The 20,633-nt window shown below is 36.1% G+C and overlaps 5 protein-coding genes and 1 non-coding gene across 8 annotated transcripts in view; 2 read left to right on the top strand and 4 right to left on the bottom strand.

The window, feature by feature from the left end:
* LOC104824528 (short-chain dehydrogenase TIC 32, chloroplastic) overlaps positions 1–2,282 on the bottom strand; it is a 2,896-nt gene extending 614 nt beyond the window's left edge. Inside the window, exons 1-6 of the mRNA XM_010556630.2 lie at positions 1,997–2,282; positions 1,630–1,861; positions 1,441–1,520; positions 743–896; positions 567–645; positions 59–208 (exon numbers count right to left, since the gene is read on the bottom strand). Coding sequence (XP_010554932.1) covers positions 59–208; positions 567–645; positions 743–896; positions 1,441–1,520; positions 1,630–1,861; positions 1,997–2,114 — 813 coding nt within the window. The 5' untranslated portion in view covers positions 2,115–2,282. The remainder of the gene's footprint in view (positions 1–58; positions 209–566; positions 646–742; positions 897–1,440; positions 1,521–1,629; positions 1,862–1,996) is intronic.
* Positions 2,283–4,907: 2,625 nt separating this feature from the next.
* Positions 4,908–4,981, bottom strand: TRNAV-AAC. The gene has a single exon. It is a non-coding gene; the product is annotated as a tRNA-Val (tRNA).
* Positions 4,982–6,746: 1,765 nt separating this feature from the next.
* Positions 6,747–7,768, top strand: LOC104823421 (RING-H2 finger protein ATL33). Its single transcript, XM_010554987.2, is given in 2 exon segments — positions 6,747–7,252; positions 7,254–7,768. Coding segments are annotated over 2 exon segments (675 nt in total). The 5' UTR covers positions 6,747–6,904; the 3' UTR covers positions 7,581–7,768.
* Positions 7,769–8,427: 659 nt separating this feature from the next.
* Positions 8,428–10,700, top strand: LOC104823420 (beta-glucuronosyltransferase GlcAT14C). Its single transcript, XM_010554986.1, has 4 exons — positions 8,428–9,061; positions 9,486–9,561; positions 9,686–9,801; positions 10,106–10,700. Exons 1-4 carry the CDS (start codon positions 8,554–8,556, stop codon positions 10,564–10,566), a joined length of 1,161 nt encoding a protein of 386 aa, XP_010553288.1. The 5' UTR covers positions 8,428–8,553; the 3' UTR covers positions 10,567–10,700.
* A 367-nt stretch (positions 10,701–11,067) lies between these two features.
* Positions 11,068–20,096, bottom strand: LOC104823417 (60S ribosomal protein L36-2). Of its 2 annotated transcripts, none has more exons than XM_010554982.2 (4): positions 17,552–17,656; positions 17,310–17,414; positions 11,731–11,930; positions 11,068–11,363 (listed from the first exon to the last, which is right to left on the bottom strand). In XM_010554982.2, the coding sequence occupies exons 2-4, from the start codon at positions 17,409–17,411 to the stop codon at positions 11,333–11,335; spliced, it is 333 nt and encodes a 110-aa protein (XP_010553284.1). In that variant the 5' UTR covers positions 17,412–17,414; positions 17,552–17,656; the 3' UTR covers positions 11,068–11,332. The 2 variants fall into 2 exon arrangements, with proteins under 2 accessions (XP_010553284.1, XP_010553285.1); XM_010554983.2 differs by lacking the exon at positions 17,552–17,656 and adding an exon at positions 20,030–20,096 and having other exon boundaries at positions 11,088–11,363.
* On the bottom strand, positions 18,271–20,116 carry LOC104823418 (60S ribosomal protein L36-2-like). 2 transcript variants are annotated; one of them, XM_010554985.1, is made up of 4 exons: positions 20,025–20,116; positions 19,782–19,886; positions 18,816–19,015; positions 18,271–18,489 (listed from the first exon to the last, which is right to left on the bottom strand). In XM_010554985.1, the coding sequence occupies exons 2-4, from the start codon at positions 19,881–19,883 to the stop codon at positions 18,456–18,458; spliced, it is 336 nt and encodes a 111-aa protein (XP_010553287.1). In that variant the 5' UTR covers positions 19,884–19,886; positions 20,025–20,116; the 3' UTR covers positions 18,271–18,455. The 2 variants fall into 2 exon arrangements, with proteins under 2 accessions (XP_010553287.1, XP_010553286.1); XM_010554984.1 differs by having other exon boundaries at positions 20,030–20,113.
* Between the last annotated feature and the right edge of the window lie 517 nt (positions 20,117–20,633).

Here is a 20,633-nt window from a genome sequence, read left to right as displayed (position 1 = left end):
ATTCCTGCATTAAAATCACTTCAAAATAAATTAACCGTATTTATACGGTTATATGTACGTGTGTATGTATATATATATGACTAACGAGAAGGAAATAAATAAATACTCGTAAACCGGACGTACTTATGAGTAAACCGGAGTGTCTGAATAGATTGGTAGTGATTAAACCGGGGTGAACCGAGTTTACTGTGATGTTCGCACCTTCTTCCTGCACGCGAATCATGAGACCGCCACCGCAGCCACATCACATAGAGACGTAAAATAAAATAAAATTCCTTTTTTTGGATGGTTTGTTAATTATATTATACTATGTCGTACGTATATATTCATAAAAACAATATATATCGTATTTTTCCATATATTCAATTACGAATAATTTCATCCTTTCACCCTTAAAGCATAAGGGGAAATTATATATATATATAAACATATTCATGTTCCACATCGAGAACAATCATTTGGTACAGGTAGTTGTGTTCTTATCCATGCGTTAGTACCTATATGTATATGCATGTATGTATGTACATACATGTATATTATGTATGTAAGCATATATGTCAATTTACCTGTAGCCTACGAGAGAGGGCGTTGGAGTGTAAGATGTTTGCCAGTTTAGACTGACCATAAGCCCTTTTGTCCGAGTATCTGAAAAAAAATAAAAACAAATTCTCAATTTTTTATATAATTAAAATATATTTATAAATGTGCATGAAAATAATAATTAAATAAATGGAAGAATTACGGATGGAGATCACTGAGGTCGTGGAACTTGATCCCTTCGGTGTAAGTGAAGAAATGGGCGATGGAGGACAGGTTCACGATCCTTCCTTGGGTTCCTGTTTCTTCGGCAGTGCTCTTCATTTTGTCCAGCAGCAACTTCGTCAATACAAAATGACCTGTTTGTTTGTTTCACATTTATTCCAACTTTATAATTATCTAAATAATATATTTCTTGTATATGTGTATGTACTGATGTATCTATAGGGGAAATATAAACGGTCTAATTAAACCTAGTACCAAGAGAACACATGAAATCTAGTTTTAATATATATACATAAATATGTGAGTGTGTGTTTAATCGACGCAAATGGTTTTTATATATGTATAGATATAATTGTTTAACCGCAAAGAAAGTGACACATGCATCACATGAAAAAACTTTGTACAATAAAACAAAAATAAAAATGAAAATTTGGACAAACTAATAAATTCCTTTCTCATGAATGTGTGAGCGATATTCATTACACACACACACCATTTTTTTTTATAGGAAAGGCTTTTGGTACTAAACTCAAAGAAAACAGAAATCGCTTTCCCCAAATTTATATGAACCACGAACGCAGACAATAGAAGTAGATTTTCGTTGGTTACAACGATTAATATATATATATATATAGTTTTATAGTATGGTCGGTCCATATATATCCATAAGATACTTACCGATATGATTCACAGCGAACTGCATCTCGATCCCATCCTCCGAGAGTTGAAAAGGGCAGAACATAACACCGGCATTGTTTCTAACATCAACAACAACAAAAGAGTGGTTACATTGCAGTAGAATCTCGATCGTATCATTCCCGAACAAGATTACAATCAAAGATCGTATTTCGAGGATGTTATACGAACATTAGAATGTTGAGGGGAAGATTCAGGGAAAGGAAATGTCGGACGAAAGATCGGACAGATTTGACGGAAGAGAGATCGAGCGGAAGAAAATCGATTTTGGAATTAGGGTTTGATTGGAGAATGATATCTTTAGTCTCTTTCGCAGCTTCTACGTTTCTTGCAGCCACAATGACATGAACTCCTCTCTTTGCTAACACTCTTGCTGTCTCCAATCCTATCCCACTTGTCCCACCTGTTTTCTCAACAACAACAAAAACCCAGAAGAATATACATATATTATATATATATATATATGTATACATATAGTAAACACAATATATATTGTCAAATGGTTGAATATATAAGAAGAAGGAGAAAAAAAAGGAACCTGTGACAATGGCAGTGAGAGAATGGGCATGAATGCCATGAGTGACGTCTTCAGCAGTTGAAGCAGAACCAAACCCACTTCTTCCTTCTCTTCCTGTCGCCATTTCATATATTCCCATTTCTTTTTCCCTCTGTTAAATAAAATTATATTATTTGTTCCCTTCGAATTTCTTTTTTCTTTTTATAACGAAGGATCGAACAAGAAAAACTTACCAAAAAAAAGTTTCGAAGATTTGGAAGAAGAGTGCGAAAAAAAAAATGGAGGATGATGGGAATGAAGGAAAAGCAGAAGAGTTATTGAGGTCCATTGGAGCTTAGATGATACACACATATATATATGCTATATAATAAATTTATGGAGAATTTATTTTTTTAATAAGAAAAATAGAAACACTTGAAACATTTTATTTTCCTTGTAAGAATTACATATATATATATATATATATTAATTTTTTGAACAAACAAAATTCATATTTTCTTTTTATATTTATTAATTTCAATTATGTCGATATGCGTTTGTTTACTAATTAAGCTATTTGAGGTAAACATCGCCTTTTTAGTCACATTACAATCGAATTTCTACAATACTTTGATGCTAATCTTTATAAAAACGCAATGCTTTTAAATCTTTTATATTTTCCAGAATATGTCAAACAAATTAGGTAGAATATTAATGTATGGGATCAAACCATATCATAATTAACAGTTGAACGATGATCGTCTTTTCAAAACGGTAGATATCATATATAATTTAATATCTAATTAATTGATTAACTATAGGTTTGATTCTCAAATAAATAGAAATATGATCATATTCCAACCATACATATATGATATATTAATATCACAGATTCGGAACAACTTGTTCCATTAACATAGCTAACGTGGTAAGAGGTGGTCGCATTTATGGTCAAATTGATTCACCAACGGATATAAATTAATAAAAATGGAGCCATATATCTCTAAATTAAACCAAATTAATATATTCTATAATAATTGATTTTTTTTATTATTAATATAGGATAATATGTTTTCCGAGATCATCTTAGGACTGATGTATAGTTTCGAAGAGGAGAGTCTCATTCATGAATTTCTAAAACCCATGAAATTAAATATGTTTTTCTAATAACATCATATGCTATAGGGGACAAGTGTGTGTGTCGGTTGAGAAGGGAGATTAGTGTTTAATGGTAATTAATGCGTTTAGACAATAATTGCGTGTTAGGTTGGTACGCTGTAATCTTTGTACTCAAGAAATTTAATGTCACCACGAGACGCAATCCTCCCATTCTCACGTCGCTCGATAACATTATGTTTCGCTTCCAAATGAATATTTTACATCGACTAAATAAATCTCTGTTTATATATATATATATATATATATATATATATATATATATATGATTGTTTGTTTTCTCGCTGAAAAAAAAATCTAACCCTAAAAACCTGTAAAATAAATTATTTTTAAAGTAAGGAGGTGGTTGGAAGAAGACCCTCTATGGCAAGGAGACATAACTATTTTCAACTACAAAAGGGTGCCAACAGTTGGGAATAAAAAAACCCATGATTTCATAGAACACATGAAGGCAGGTGCAGTATTACTCGGACAAAAACAAGAAGTAACCGCTCACTATTAGATGACACCGTTATTAAGAGGTGACAAAATCATTTTACGATTTTGGATCGATTTTATTAGTAGATAAAAAGAGGTATAATTAATTAAGTGACTAAAAGTTGATCAGAGATATAAAGGGATTAAGTAGGCGAACATATATTTATTAAAAAAATTTGACAACAATTGACTTGCCTTTCATTTTATTTATTTTATAATTTAATATTCTTTCGGCGGTAGCGAGTAAATGCAAAAGCAATTAGAGACGTCCAAATGCCAATGGTAGATGAGGACAATGAATGTTCCTTCTTAATGGTTATATATGTAATTAATTGTATTTTATTGGTCTAAATGGTATTTTTTTTTACAAGACGACGACGTAATGTTGATATCAATTTTTATTCTACTACATCTTCATTCGTCGCCAGTCAGTTTTAGCATCTGTTAAATGAGTTATTTTATTTATTTCATATCTTGATTAAAATTAATATGTAATCTATTATTTTTGGAATATTTAATCTATTATATATATGATTAGCCAAATTTAAATTGTATTTCTTTAATTAGATATTTGATTCGTAAATCGAATCGTATTAAGTTGAACTAAATCGTTAAAAAAATAGGATAGACCGAATTGGACTAAAAGATTTTAAGATCGAGATGGTCAGTCCATTTGGAACCCCTAAATCATTCTAACCAATTGTTCTAAAGTTAATAACAAATAATCATAATTAATGAAGAGCAAATGTTAAAACAAATCTGAATGGAATATGGCATAGATTTTAAAATGGAAAAATCAAATCCGAATACAATAAAAAAAAATAACAAAAATCTACAGAGATTTATTTGAATGGTCAATATACTACACAAATTTTAAGTTTGACAAAAAGAATACACTCAAATTTAAACTATATCAAATACTTACATCGAATTGTAAAATCGTTAGCAATTTCTAAATCGATTCTAAACAGGCGTTAAATTTTTTTAATCTCTGTTAACGGTATGGATGCCGTGATGGTATATATCATCAATTTCGCCACATCAACCGGCCACGTGGTTAAAACAAAGAATAATAATAAAATAAAAACAAAAAATAAAAGTAGAAATAAAAAACAGCAAAAGTAAAGATTAAGTTTTGAGTTGCGAGAGACTCCAAGTAAGAAGATAAACAAATGGGCCTATAAAGATCCAAAATTCTAAAGCCTAATGGGCTTAGTAAAGAAAAGGTATGGTGTCCATTCCATTATTGAAATAACCGATTAGGCCAACATTTGAGTTGGAAAAATTTAATATATTAAACTGGCGTCGCCCGGACTCGAACCGGAGACCTTCAGTGTGTTAGACTGACGTGATAACCAACTACACCACGACACCTAGCCGTTAGACTAGTTTGTAATTTTAAATTTGTTTTATATAATTTTATTATCTATTATCTAAAATATAATATTTAAAAAATTGGAAAAATAAAAACATTCTTTAGTATATCTCTTCATTATTACCATTTTGTTTATTTTTTTTCACTCTAATAACATCTTGAAATTATGATTGGTTCGCTTACTTTTTCTAATAAGAGTATTGCATGATTTTTATGAATCATGTCATCTCATGTCAAAAATATTATAGTTTATTTTATACGTTCGTTGTTGTGATATCGGTGAATATTGGTGGTTGTCAGAATCTAATATCGGAGACAATGTTATATAGAACTTATGGATATGGACGTAACATTTAAACCAAAAAAAAAAATCTCAGTGGCTAACAATGTAGGTATCAAGATTTTGATGTTGTTGATTTCGTTAGGTTTCCACTTCAGAATAAAAAAAAAATAGATGGATAAATATTGAAACATTATTGTAAAGGAAAAAAAAACACAGAGAAAAAAATAAGAGAGAATAAGATAAATAAATATTGTAGATAAATCTTGATATTTAGAAAATATGTATGTTTACAAATTTTTATTTTTTTATATAGGTATAAAATTAAACATTTTTTTGCATAGTTTTTTTTTTATTTTTCTAAACCAACTTAAATAAATAAAACTAAATTTTCAGTTTTTTTTTACTCAAAACAAAATTGGATAAGTCCAAATAAAATTCAAACCCAATGAAAAAATATTTAAAAATATTCCAAGCAAAACTTGAAATATCAACTTATATTCCCAACTTTAAATAATATTCATTTGAGTGGCCAAAAACTAAATATATTTTCGATTGGGATTTCCGAATAATTTGTGTAAGTTTATTTTGCCAAGATTAAAAAAAAACAATTACGAAAAAGAAATTAAAAAAATGATGGGATAAATGAAATTAGAACAAAAGGGCATAGAAAATAGTGTGTGATGTCACCGACAACAACCAATCGGTCCAAACCAAACACATAAACATGTACACATCATAACGAAACCTCAACGAATGTCCTCCCTCTCTTCTCTCTCCACTGATAACATACAAATTTTCATTGTTTTTTAAAAAATAACATTATTACTATTTGAGAAATTTTTAAATTTTCGTGGCGAATTTTTATTTTTGAATGGTGTAATTTTGTTGCCAATAAATGGAGTTACTATTACTAATATGCTAAAAGAGTGAAATATACTAAGCTAATACTAGGAAGTGAGGAATATTTTTATGAAAAATAATTATGAATCTGTATCACACTATTGAGAATCATTAATTTTTATTAGAAGCCATTATTCAACCTACTTAATTTAATACATCCAAATGTAGTTTGCATTTTTGTAGACATAATAAATCATGCAAATAATTTTATTTAAATTAATTAACTTAATTTTGTATTTTAAGACATACTATTCTTCCTTTATACAAAAAAATGACTGAAACAACAACTTCTGCACAAAAATATTTAAAAAAAAACTCAAGCCATCTATTATTTGTTATTTAAACTATCAAACTATAACCATCCATAAAATTATTCTACAATAATTTTTCCACGTTATAATTAAGAATGTCAATTTGATGGTATAATATAATTTAAGATATAACTTGATTGTTAACAAAAATTAACGGTAGGCTAATTGTGATCAAGAGAAAAAATCCCACATTATTCCAATTTCCTTGGAATCCATTATGAGAGACTTAAAATATAATACGCCAATTTACATTCATTACAAAGACGACGACGACATAAATAATAATAATAATAATAATAATAATAACAATAATTATAAAAAAAACCAAACTTAGTTAGTAAGAAGTAGTTTTCCCATTGTCATCCTTCTTCCCCACCACTCACACAACACAAACCCACCTCCTCGATTTCATCATCATCTCCCATCAAATGCCCAATAACTCCACCGCCACCACCGGCTCACCCTCCTCCGCCGGAACAACGAATTTTCCGGCGACCGTATTCCCCGGCGGGGGAGGAGTAGCCTCCAACTCTACCTTCACCCTCATCGGACCTCCTCCGCCGTTCCCGGCGCCTCCCCGGAGCGTCGATCTCTCTCCCCTCAAATTCATCCTCGCCGTAATCGCCGTCATCGCAGTCCCTGCCCTCGCTTACGCCCTCTTCTTCTCCGTTCCCTGCTCCTCCGGCCGCCGCCGCCGCAGAAGCTTCTCCTCCGACGACCTTCCTTCATCGCCTCCGCCTCCGCCTCCGAGCCGCCGGAACTCCGGTGGCCGACGTGAAGTTCAAGAAGGAGTCACATTCGAAGGAGATCGGAAACGAGTGTCCGGTTTGCTTGTCGGTATTCGCCGACGGTGAGGAAGTCCGGCAACTGAGCACGTGTAAGCACGCGTTCCACGCTTCTTGTATAGAGATGTGGCTCGCCGATCACTCCAATTGCCCGATCTGCCGAGCTACCGTTAACATCAAACGGCAGGAGGGTAACGGTAACGGCAACGTTAACGGAAACCGTAACGGCGGTGGCGATGCTGGCAACCGGCGGGTTCCGGCGAATAACAGAGTCGACGATTGGCATCAAGGTCTTCCTGATGCTTCCTATTTAGTTTGACTTTTCTCTTCTTCGTTTATATTTTCCTTTTCCACTATTGTTTTTGGCGTCTCTATAGATTGAGTGAGTGTTTTATTCTTAGAAATAAATTCAAGTCTATTTAATTTTACATTTTTCCTTGTATGAATTTATTTGATTGATTATCTGTAATTTGTGTCTATTTTTATTCATATTGTCAAGTTCCGATAGTGCCGATACCAATATCTATGTTTATATATATATATATATATATATATATGTTTACATTATCTTATTTTTGAAATATCCAAATTTCCATTTTCAATCTTTTCCAATACAAATTTAAATAAGAAATAGATTATCCATTAGAATTTCGAATTTAGATTGGGCTTTTGGAATGATCAAATGTGTACAAGTTTGAAACGAAAGTCGTTTTAGTGTTTGATAGTGATTCCAATCATATTTTTTTTTTTCACGTGTTATTTTTATTTTATACTGTTTAAAAATTCGGTATCACTACGAGCTCACTGGAGGAGGATGAGTGAAGATGAAAATAAAAATGATTAGCGATGATTGCGTATGATTATATAAATTCATAATTCTTGAAATATTTATTTATAATCTTAAAAAATATTTATTTCAATATATTGCTTCACAACTCCGTTAAGGACTGTGCCATGGACATTTGACGTTGACGAAGACAACTCATAGAAAGCCCACCAACAGCTGAGTTCAGTATAATACCAAATATACCCCTGACTATAAAACGACGAGCAATCTCATCCTACGGTGTAAAATACCTCCCATCTAATCTAACGGTTGTCTTCCTCCAACAATTATATCTAAACGATGTCGTTTTGTTTCCTGCGTTCAATTGAAAAACAAAAAAGCTCCGGTTTCGTCTTCTTCCCTCTTTCTCCACCGTCCGACCGAAGGGAACCAGAGACAGCAAGACCGATAGATCTGGTCGGCTATGCCTGAAGAGCTCTAGGATCTCGATTTATGTGTTCTAATCATGAAAAGGTCTCACATTTCTTCCAGTCGTTCGTATTCTCGACCGGCGATTTCAGTTCTCGGCATTTGCTTCTTGTTCCTCCTCGGATTCACACTAACCCCTCGAAAATCCTCTGATTGGTCTTCTGGGTCAGACCCAAATCCCCGGCTCCGGAGTTTCTCCGGGAAATCGGAGATTCCGAGGTTCGCGTACTTGGTGACGGGAACAAAAGGGGACGGAGCTCGTGTGAAGAGGTTGGTTAGGGCAATACACCATCAGAGGAACTACTATCTTCTTCATCTGGATCTAGAAGCTTCGGATGAGGAGAGATTAGAGCTTGCGAAGTATGTGAGGTCGGAGAAGATGAAGAATGTGATGGTTATGGGTATGGCGGATTTGGTGACGGAGAAGGGTCCGACTATGTTGGCGAACACGCTTCATGGGGTTGCGATTATGTTGAAGAAAGCTAGCGATTGGGATTGGTTCATTAATCTCAGTGCTTCTGATTATCCTCTCATGCCTCAGGATGGTAACTTTGCTCTTAATCTCTGTGAATCATTACATTGCCATTTGATGTTTCCCTGATTGGAATGGTATCATGGATGCCTGTGATCGAGTAAATCATGACACAAAGTGGAAGTTCATGTTTCTGTAAATTAAAAATCTGATTAGCAATTTGTTAATGGGTTTGGATTCTGCTTAGGATATTGACGGTTACTTCCATGGAAACCGTGGGTTGTGTAGAAAGATGACAGATATAAGGGCACAACCTTGATGTATATGTGCTTGGATTCAAGCTTGTTTTACCAATGAGATGATAAAAGGTCGATCCAGTTACTGATTCTGGTAGGATTCTTGTGCAAAACCGGTTTTAGGGTTCAACATGTCGACGAATTCTTTTGTCTTTTACAGGTCGATGAATCTTATAGTTGTGTGGCTATTTTCTGTTTCAGATATTCTGCATATCTTTTCTTACTTGCCTCGCTACCTCAACTTCATCGAGCACACGAGCAACATCGCTTGGAAAGAGTGAGAGATCCAAATCTTATGTATACCTAAACTGGAATTTCTTCTTTTCAATGCCTTGAAAGTTTCAAAGAGTTGTAGCGTATGGTGTAATGATTTTCTCTTTTGTTTGTATATATATGGGTAGGAATCAAAGAGCGAGGCCTATCATCATCGATCCCGGGTTGTACCATATGAAAAAATCCGGTGTCTTTTGGGCTAAGGAAAGAAGATCACTGCCTGCTTCTTTCAAGCTTTTCATGGGTAAAATGTGGCATTTCTTACAAGTCTCTCGTACCATTTCTAAGCCTTTTTTTCTTCATGGGCAAAAATATTCATGTGATTCTCAAACCCACAATGGAAAACTGTGTTTAAGCTATATGTTTTCAATGTAATTGCCAATGCGACGGTTTATTCGAGATTCAAGATTCAAGAATTTCAAATTCTTGAATCTTGAATCTTGAATCTTGAATCTTGATTGAAATTCTTTCTTGCAAGCACGACGATCTAAATCCATTTTCGTTCTGTGCATATCTGATCCGAATGCTTGCTTTTTCTACGTGTATAGGATCAACGAGTGTTGCATTGACGAGATCGTTCCTTGAATTCTGCATCTGGGGATGGGAAAATCTCCCGAGAACGCTCCTAATGTACTACACGAACTTCCTCTTGTCCCCGGAAGGCTACTTCCACACCGTGATCTGCAACAGCAAAGACTATCAGAACACAACGGTTAACCACGACCTGCATTACTCGCGTTGGAACGAGATTCTTCAACAAGGGCCGATGAATCTAACTGTCGAGGATTTCCGAGAAATGGTTGAGAGCGGTGCCCCTTTCGCTCGGGAATTCCCTGAGAACGATCGGGTCCTCGATAAGATCGACGAGGAGCTTCTGAGGATTGATTCTTCTGGCTTTGAGCTTAAGCCTTTGGGAGTTGTTAAGCCAACGGTGAGTTCAAAAAGGCTGGAGAAGCTAATGGCTAGGCTTCTTGGTCAGGAGAATTTCCGGCCTAAGCAATGTAAATAGTTAAATTCCATTTGGGTATTTGGTTCTTGTTCTTACAATAATTTATTTTCTTTTTTCAGAAATGAAAATTTTGTAGTAGTTTTATGTGTTTTTCTTGATATCCATTGTTGAAATTCAGAAAGGAAATTTATTCATTTTTTTTTATGTTGATTATATATATATCTTGAATTTAAATTAGGAAAAATGATATAATTATAAATCCATACCAATTTATTTAAGTGTAAATACAGACATTTTTAATTTGATAATAAACCACACTTGATTTCAAACATGGTATCGTGACTTGCCACATCATAAAAATAAAAAGACCGATACCAAGTCAACATATACATCAGCAACTCAATTTAATTGAACCGGTTTAGAATTAACAATCGGTTATGGTTTAACACTGACGATCACTCAACGACATCATCTGTAACCGGAATGTGGTATGACTACTACCTTACGTTTGGTTCATCATCAAACCACATCTTTTGGAAGAGTATCTAATACCATTTATAGTATCCACAAACGTTACAAAATGTTAAAACCCGACATCTTTCACCATACATTGTTTTCACTTGCACGACCCATGAGAAGTACTTCCCAAGAATCCTAAGACCACTCCAATACGAGCACTTTTAACTTTGAGATGGAAAACGATGTCAATGAAGATCCGTGTCTCGGACAAAACAGAACAAAGTAAAAATCCATACATAGAAAAACACTCGCCGTTGATTTGTAAAACAAGAAAACGGAATTCTACATAAAACAGTAACTTAGATGTTTACTTCTTCTTGTCGGAAACACCACCAGCCCTGCATTGTTACCAGACGAAACAGATCAGTAAAATCTTTTACCAGACGAAACAAAAATTGTTTTTTCATAACTTGGCAAGAGATTTGACGGCGTTTCATGATCAAATTATTGCACACTCTGGAGTTTTTCTCTCTCCTTAAAGCTTCACTACTGGATCAGCTCTGTATCTACTCTCAATCAAGATGGGTTATTATTATTATTACTTTGTTAGCCATTTGGAACATGAAAGATTCCTTATCCCGATCATCAGAGCCATCAAGCATTCATATTAACCATAAAAGATGAATATCTCGATGCAAACATTATGCAGCATAACCTAAATCAATGGAAGAATGATGAGAAGATCAATGCATATTGAGCATTTACCTCATCTTGCGGAGAACGTTGGACATCTCCTCTCTCTTCCTCTTGGCTCTCTTGTGAGTACCCAACTTTCTCTTGGCAACCTTAAGAGCACGCTTGTCTTTACCAACTTTCAAGAGCTCGGTAATTCTCTTCTCGTACGGAGCAAAGCCAGCGACTTCTCTGATGAGAGATCTGATAAAAAGGGTCCTCTTGCTCGTTTTCTGCACATTTGATTCACGTTCCACAGTCAGACAAAATAAAAATCAAACAATGAACCCACTAATTAGCAGGGTACATTAATAAAGATGCAACTTCAAGACCAGAAAGCTACAAATTCACATAGGACAGAATTAACATAAATGGAAGAGTAGTTACGTTTTCATAAAAGCCATTTCTAAGAACATCCACAAGCTTTAAACTGATGTAATTAAGTATAAAGTACATGTAATGTCAGTGCCTTAAATCTCGTTCAAGAGACTCTGAGTGGTAAGGAGGTTTTGGAAAAGCAGAATACTCTATCTGAAACGGAGGCTTAGTGCTCGGGTAATTAAAGCTGAGTCAGCATCTTCTCTGAGTATATCACCAGAGTTATTGGAATATACCCAAAAGGTTGTAGTCTTACAGATTTGGAAAAATCTCTCGATTGTAATCGCTTTGATCCTTGATTCAAGAAATAAATCCTCTCTCCCCTCCGAGACGTAGGTTCGATCACAACGATCGATCCGAACTCGTAAATCTCCTGTGTCCTTTATTTTTCGTCTTTGATCTCTGTTCATCGAGTTCGTGCGAGATTGAGTGAGGAGAGTTCTTCGGTGAGAAGTGCGATACTCTCAAATTCTCTCGGAATTAGTACAAGTGGTATCAGAGCCCGGTCGATTGGGGCTAGGCACAAGAAATCGTGTCAAGAAAGTGAAGGAGAAGAACAAGATTCAGAAGATTGAAAATGGCAGCATCGCTACAAAAGCTGGATGTCGAAAAATTCGACGGTAAGAACGATTTCGTTCTGTGGAAGGAGAAAATACAGATCGGACTGGAGATAATGGATTTGCTGGAAACCTTAGAAGATGATCCTGCAACATGGATGGCGGGACAGGAATCGAAGATCGGTATCGAGGAAAGAACGCCGAAACAGGCATTCACCATTGGATCGGCTGTAGACTCATCTGCCACACCTGGAGCGGAATCTACAGTTACGACGGGTTTGGTGACGAAGACTGAAGTCACAAGACCTATACAGGACAGAGCTGAGAAGAGCCGGAGAGCTAGGAACTTGATCGTGTTATGCCTCTCGGATCAGATCCTCAGAAAAGTCATCCACGAGAAAACAGCATTTGGAATCTGGAAGCTACTCGAACGTATGTTTCTTGAACAATCTTTACCTAACAGGATGTATTTGATGCAGAGACTTTCAGGTTTCAAGATGGACGAAAAGAAATCAATGGAGGATAATCTTGACGTATTTCAAAAACTGCTATCAGACCTCCAAAGTTTACAGGTGAAAGTAGAAGATGAATATCAGGCAGTATATCTCCTGAATTCACTGCCTCCACCGTATGAGCAACTCCGAGAAGTCTTAAAGTACTCGAGAGCATCTATAACTCCAGAAGAAGTTAAAGCAGCAGCTAGATCAAAGGAAATGGAATTAATATCTCAAGGAAAGATTGGAAAAGGACCAAGTGAAGGTCTACACATGAGAGGAAGAACATCCCAGAGAAGTAGACCAGGCCAGAAGAAGCATTTTTCTAGATCACGATCAAGAAATCGAGATTTGGAATGCTGGCACTGCGGGAAGAAAGGTCACATGCGGAAAGATTGCTATGCTAGAAAAAGGGAACAGAATCCCACCGAGAATACAGAAAAGTTTGAAGCCGATGTTGCAAAAGGCAACAGATATGATTCTGAAGTTTTGGTGATGGATCAGGATGAGGCACTGATAACTCCAGAAAGAGATTATCAAAACGATTGGGTACTAGATTCCGGGTGTACGTTTCATCTATGCCCAAGAAAAGAGTGGTTCACTGATCTAGAAGAAAAACAAGAGGGTGGAGTAAGAATGGGTAACCACTCAACGTGCAAGATTATGGGGGTCGGAAATATAAGGTTGAAGACTCATGATGGATCAGAAGTGATACTGTCTCAGGTTAGATATGTTCCAGCTCTGAAAACGAACCTGATATCTCTAGGAACTCTGGAAACGCAGGGGTGTTGGTATAAGTCACAAGACGGTTGCCTAAAAGTAATAAGAGGGTGCAGAACTGTACTAAAAGGCACTTTGAGGAATGGACTCTACATATTGGAAGGAAAAACGGTAGAAGGAATGGCAATGATTGGCAGAAAGATTGAAGACAAAACGAAACTCTGGCATAGTCGCCTCGGACATATGTCACAGAGAGGCATGGATATCTTAGTGAAGAAAGGAGCCATTGATAAAACTGATACGTCTGGGATGAAATTCTGTGAGTTCTGCATATATGGGAAATCTCACAGATTAGTTTTTGGAAGTGGAAAACACACTTCCAAAGAAATTCTTGAATATGTTCACTCGGACTTGTGGGGATCCGCAGCAACAACACCTTCCATGTCTGGCTACCAGTATTTCTTATCATTTGTAGATGATTTCTCAAGACGGGTGTGGCTGTACTTTCTCAGAAGAAAGGATGAGGCCTTCGAAAAATTTATGGAATGGAAAACCATGGCTGAGAGGCAAACAGGGAAGAAACTGAAAGTTCTACGCACCGACAACGGATTGGAATTCTGCAATAAGAAATTTGATGAGCACTGTTCCAGAGTTGGTATTCTTAGGCATAAGACTTGTCCATACACTCCACAGCAAAATGGAGTAGCCGAACGAATGAATCGAACCATTATGGAAAAGGTGAGATGTATCCTGTCGGAATCAGGATTACCACATGAGTTTTGGGCAGAAGCTGCATTCGCCAGTGTCCACATAATCAATCGCTCTCCATCAACAGCCCTGGACTTTCGAATTCCAAATGAAGTATGGAATGGTAGAGATGCAAGCTACAACCATCTGAGAAGATTTGGAAGCGTAGCATACCCACATGGTGATCAAGGGAAACTGAATCCACGGGCTAAAAAGGGCTATTTTGTAGGCTATCCTTCCGGGACTAAGGGATATAAAATCTGGCTACCTGAAGAGGGGAAGGTGATTATTAGTCGAAACGTAGTATTCGATGAAGAAATAGTCTACAAAGAAGTGATGTCAGAAAGAAAGGAAATAGGTCAAAAACAGAATATGGAACCCCTCCGAGACGTAGGTTCGATCACAACGATCGATCCGAACTCGTAAATCTCCTGTGTCCTTTATTTTTCGTCTTTGATCTCTGTTCATCGAGTTCGTGCGAGATTGAGTGAGGAGAGTTCTTCGGTGAGAAGTGCGATACTCTCAAATTCTCTCGGAATTAGTACAAAGATAATATAATTCTCATGCGTCGGATGATTTTTTTTTTATTATAAAAAAATATTGAGGGTCCAAACAATTTAATATTTTTTTTATTATAGTTATAATTGATAATATGAAGTAGTATTTCTCTTTTGTTTTTGTTTATAGATTTGGAGGATTTGCCATGACAATGCCATCAACCAATCAAGAGGCGAAAGTTGGTAGAAGTGTCACTGTCCTCCACCTTTGTGCACACTACCCCACAAGCTCAACGCTTTTCTATTTGGCTTTTCGTTTAATCATATAATAAGCTATAAAACACATGAAATTTTTAAACGGGACGAAATCTTTTTTTTTTTTTTGATATATTGGGGAACTCCGTGACTACCTACCCTTACAAACGGATACGAACTGACCACCACCCGCACCTAACAGTCCCATGGACCTCAATCCGCCGGACCTGGCCACCAGACGCGCCTAACGCTCGGACCGTAGTTGGGCTTAGACGCCTGCGAGTCAAACCTCAAGCCCACGCGCACGAATTTGCAACACACGCGTAGGAGTTAAATCAGTCCGTTATGTTATAAATGAATCGGAGGATTCTTTCGAACGAGCGCTGCTACCGGACGATAGAGAAGAAGGGTAATAAAGAAATCGAGAGAGAGAGAGAGAGAAGTGATTGCATGCATTAGCTACAGAGAGGACGACGACCTAACACATTGAACGGTCCATGTTTTGTGATTTTTCTTGATAAAATTTAACATTAAACCCCACTATATAACCCTATTGGGTTTTCTCGTACCTTGCACTAACATCTCGTCAACTAGTCATAATCCATAAACCACATATAACTTATAACGCCGCAATTATAACACACTTTTTTTTTATAAACTACGATGTATGTGAATATATATATATATATATATATATATACACACACACGTTTATGTTGATGTTGATGCATACACGTTTAGAGTCCTATTTGTCTATATGTTATCTATCTGAATATATTATTAAAAAAATTCAAACATCACACATGCTTGTTCTATATGAGTTATATTTACGTTGACTGAAGTTTTAAAACAAGGAAAAGAATGATGATGAACCATGATACGACGATGATGTGATCATCTGATATAAGACCACTAACCCATGTCCTTTCCATTCGGCTCATCGTCATGGCCACATCGACAGTTCCCATACATATATATAACCAAGTAATATTATATATATATATATATATCAAATAATAATGTTCCTTAAAAAAGGTGGAAAAAAAGTTTGATAGATGATGATTCCTCACTGTTATTGAGTTGAAATAAAGCATAGTTGGTGAGGCGTATATATATATATAGAGAGACTAGAGAGAAGAACCCCCGAGATTCAAACAACACTGCCTAGAAGCTTTTTCGTCGTAATTACCAACAAAATTGAATTAAATATCGCTGTGTTTTTTTTTTCAGCTTGAACAGCTTTTGAATCATTTGTCTCTTCGTTTTAGGGTTATTTGTTCGGGACGATGGATCATGTGTGCTCGCAGTGCCACAACAATGGATCCTGTCGGAGCGACTGTAATGTCAGTGCCTTAAATCTCGTTCAAGAGACTCTGAGTGGTAAGGAGGTTTTGGAAAAGCAGAATACTCTATCTGAAACGGAGGCTTAGTGCTCGGGTAATTAAAGCTGAGTCAGCATCTTCTCTGAGTATATCACCAGAGTTATTGGAATATACCCAAAAGGTTGTAGTCTTACAGATTTGGAAAAATCTCTCGATTGTAATCGCTTTGATCCTTGATTCAAGAAATAAATCCTCTCTCCCCTCCGAGACGTAGGTTCGATCACAACGATCGATCCGAACTCGTAAATCTCCTGTGTCCTTTATTTTTCGTCTTTGATCTCTGTTCATCGAGTTCGTGCGAGATTGAGTGAGGAGAGTTCTTCGGTGAGAAGTGCGATACTCTCAAATTCTCTCGGAATTAGTACAGTACAGCAAAGAAACTTCGAGCTACAAACCCATAAAACCCAATACAGATTCAGACAGAACAATCTTAAGCAAAACAACAAGGTTTCATCCTATCAAAACCCTGATTAAGCACTCTTCCACAATCTAGAGAGCCTAAATGCAACGAATCCAAACATCACAGTGAGCAAGAACCAAATTCTTTAAGAGGAAAACCCCAATCAGGGAAGTGTGAAATACCCCTTTGCGAGAAGAGGGGCGAGGAGCCAACTCGCGCCTGGTGACGACGTGTCCCTTGTTCAGTCCGACGAACAATCCGCTCTTAGCTTGCGGAGTAGTCATCTTCTGCAATACATCGACCATTCACATCAAAGCTGGAAATGATAAATTGAATGCGACAGAACAAGAACCATTTCCGAAATTGGAACAAGAAACAATTTTGAACATAACCCTGATATAAGAGCATCCGATTTGCTAGTTACCTTGTATAGGATCGACCTCCTAGGGTTCCAGCGCTGGAGAAGCAGAAATACAACGGCCGACCAAAAAGACCTTTATGTATGGAGAAAACCCTAGATTTACTATTTCCAAAGAGACCGAATTAACCTGATCTGGGCTTTATTGGGTATTTATATGGGCTTTATCACGTGGCCCAAATTATTTTACATGGCATGGCAGGCATGCAATGCGGCTTCATCATTAATCTTCAAGGCTGAATTACGTAACCAAGAGATCAAATTTTAATTTTTTTTTGTGCGTGTGCATGGGAATGTTTCTATTTTAGAAATATGAAATATTTATACTTATAAAACTGATGTGATTACACCTTCCACGTGCGTAAAATATCATAGAGTTTTATAACGATATCATCATACAAAAAACAAAAAAAAACGATATCATCATACGTTTCAATTTGGACCGGATTACGATATAATTTCAAGAATGGTTGTGTTAATTTATAACTCATATATGATGGTTTCGGACTGTATTCTATTTCTTCGATAATGTGGACTTTCATCGACGTTTTTCTTTTAAAATTTGGTTCGACCTTACAAATAATCTCACCATTCTTTTTTAATATTGCCTTCCCTATTTTTTTTTTTTGGCAAGTTTGTAAACGCACAACAATACACCTTACAAGGCGACTCCCTCCCTCTCTCCGTAATATTTTCAATATAATGTGTTTACTTGAAAAAAATCATATTTTTATGGAATTTTCTACCAAAATCAGATTTCAATTTCAAGGTGGGAAACTACGTTGACTCGGACAAAACAGAGCCAACGTAAATCCATACATGGAACAACACAAGTGTTGCTTGTCATTGATTTGAAAGACAAGAAAACAGAGTTGTACGTAACAATCCTTGAAAATAGCAACTAAGGTGTTTACTTCTTCTTGTCGGATACACCGCCACCAGCCCTGCAATATCACCAAACAAAACAGATCAGTAAAATCCTTTATCTTGAAACAAGAAGGCTATACAAATCGGCATCTCTTAAGTTGGCAAGAGATTAGATGAAGAGTTAGGTTGTGTTTCATGACGAGATTCTTGCACATTCTCAACTCGATCAGCACTGTATCTACTCTCGATCAATATCGGCTATTACGATTTCTTCGTTAGCCATTTGGAAGAACATGAAAGATTCCTTATCCTAATAAGATGAATATCTCGATGCAAACGTCATGAAGCATAACCTAAATCAATGGAAGAATGATGAGAAGATCAACGCATGCTGGGCTTTTACCTCATCTTGCGGAGAACATTTGACATCTCCTCTCTCTTCCTCTTGGCTCTCTTGTGAGTACCCAGCTTTCTCTTGGCAACCTTAAGAGCACGCTTGTCTTTACCCACTTTCAAGAGCTCGGTAATTCTCTTCTCGTACGGAGCAAAGCCAGCGACTTCTCTAATGAGAGATCTGATAAAAAGGGTCCTCTTGCTCGTTTTCTGCACATTTGATTCACGCTCCACAGTCAGATAAAACAAAATTCAAACAATAAACCCACCAATTGCACTGAAAGTGAACATACTTTAATAAAGATGCAACTTCAAGACTAGAAAGCTACAAATTCACATTATAAGTTAGAATGAAAACAGTGAAAACAAAAATTGAGCCCCAAATCCCGATATAAAAGCTCCAATAGATGTTAAATCAAGAAATCAAAACTAGTTGCACTTTGGGCAAATAATCACAAAACCCATCTCTAAGAACATCCTCAAGCATTAAACTGATGTAATTAAGTATCGGGTATGACAAAGAAACAACTTCCACAATCGACAAACCCATAAAACCTAACACAGACTCAGACCGAACAAACTCACAAATGTGAACAAAATACCAAGGTTTCAACACCTATCAAAGCCCAGATTAAGCATTCTTCCACAATCTAGGGCGACTAGACCCAACTAAAACCAAATCCAAACATCAGAGTGACCCAAAACCAAACCCTTAAGGAGGTAAACCCCAACTTCTGACTAAACTGATGTAATTAAGTATAAAGTACGGAAAAGAAATAACTTCTGAGCTACAGACTCAGACAGAATAAAATTAAAAATATGAGCAAGACAAGATTTCACCGTCCATCAAAACCCTGATTAAGCATTCTTCCACAATCTAGAGAGCCTAACCGCAACTAAAACCGGATCCAAACATCACAGTGACAAAAACCAAACTATTGAGGAGGAAGAACCCAATTAGGGAAGCATGAAATACCCCTTTGCGAGAAGAGGGGCGAGGAGCCAACTCGCGTCTGGTGACGACGTGTCCCTTGTTCAATCCGACGAACAATCCGCTCTTAGCTTGCGGAGCAGCCATCTTCTGCAACACATCGACCATTCACATCAAAGCTGGAAATGATAAATTGAATGCGACAGAACAAACAACCACTTCCGAAACTGGAACAAGAAACGATTTTGAACATAACCCTGATGTAAGAGCATCCGATTTGCCAGTTACCTTACCTTGTATAGGATCGACCTCCTAGGGTTCCTGCAATGGAGAAGCAGAAAAACTACAGCCGAAGCTTTTTTTTTTATGAATACATCGACAGGGAGAGAGAAACCCTAGATTTGCTATTTCAAAAGAGGCCGAATTAACCTGAATTTGGGCTTTAATAGGTATATGGGCTTTATTACGTGGCCCAAATCATTTTGTATGGCTTGCAATGCGGCCATCTAAAAAAACAACTTTATTTATTTTTGTTAAAAAAATATTGTTTTAAAATTAATACAAACCATTAAGGGGGCATTGAGGGAGATGTTAAAACGAGATGACGATTTCGATTTTATTGGAGGTAATATCGATTGTAATTGATTTTCTATAGTCAAATTAAACCATTAGTACTTGATTTTAATTTTCAAGATTGAATTACGTTACCAAGAGATACCATAAATCAAATCTATATATATTAATAAAAAAGTTTAAAGAGATTTGGTGAAGACACCTCATCATCTCATGTGGCACTTTTATCAATTTTTATTGGTTCATTAATTTCCACATATATTATATATTATATATCTTATTTTTGTAATTTAAAAAGCAAAACTAACAACAATAAAAAATATA

This window comes from Tarenaya hassleriana, unplaced genomic scaffold (genome assembly GCF_000463585.1).
Source record: "Tarenaya hassleriana unplaced genomic scaffold, ASM46358v1 Cleome4, whole genome shotgun sequence".
NCBI classification, from domain to species: domain Eukaryota; kingdom Viridiplantae; phylum Streptophyta; class Magnoliopsida; order Brassicales; family Cleomaceae; genus Tarenaya; species Tarenaya hassleriana.
This window is presented reverse-complemented; position numbering and strand designations above follow the sequence as displayed.

What these genes read in the sequence shown, in the direction of transcription:
- LOC104823420 (XM_010554986.1), top strand. Translation starts at nt 8,554, where the DNA reads ATGAAAAGGTCTCACATTTCTTCCAGTCGTTCGTATTCTCGACCGGCG. An exon ending in TCCTCTCATGCCTCAGGATG is followed by an intron (nt 9,062 to 9,485) that starts GTAACTTTGCTC and finishes TTTCTGTTTCAG; the next exon opens with ATATTCTGCATATCTTTTCT. An exon ending in TTCTTTCAAGCTTTTCATGG is followed by an intron (nt 9,802 to 10,105) that starts GTAAAATGTGGC and finishes CTACGTGTATAG; the next exon opens with GATCAACGAGTGTTGCATTG.
- LOC104823417 (XM_010554983.2), bottom strand. Translation starts at nt 17,411, where the DNA reads ATGACTACTCCGCAAGCTAAGAGCGGATTGTTCGTCGGACTGAACAAG. An exon ending in GCCCCTCTTCTCGCAAAGGG is followed by an intron (nt 11,931 to 17,309) that starts GTATTTCACACT and finishes TCAAATGTGCAG; the next exon opens with AAAACGAGCAAGAGGACCCT. An exon ending in AACGTTCTCCGCAAGATGAG is followed by an intron (nt 11,364 to 11,730) that starts GTAAATGCTCAA and finishes GTAACAATGCAG; the next exon opens with GGCTGGTGGTGTTTCCGACA.
- LOC104823418 (XM_010554985.1), bottom strand. Translation starts at nt 19,883, where the DNA reads ATGGCTGCTCCGCAAGCTAAGAGCGGATTGTTCGTCGGATTGAACAAG. An exon ending in GCCCCTCTTCTCGCAAAGGG is followed by an intron (nt 19,016 to 19,781) that starts GTATTTCATGCT and finishes TCAAATGTGCAG; the next exon opens with AAAACGAGCAAGAGGACCCT. An exon ending in AATGTTCTCCGCAAGATGAG is followed by an intron (nt 18,490 to 18,815) that starts GTAAAAGCCCAG and finishes GTGATATTGCAG; the next exon opens with GGCTGGTGGCGGTGTATCCG.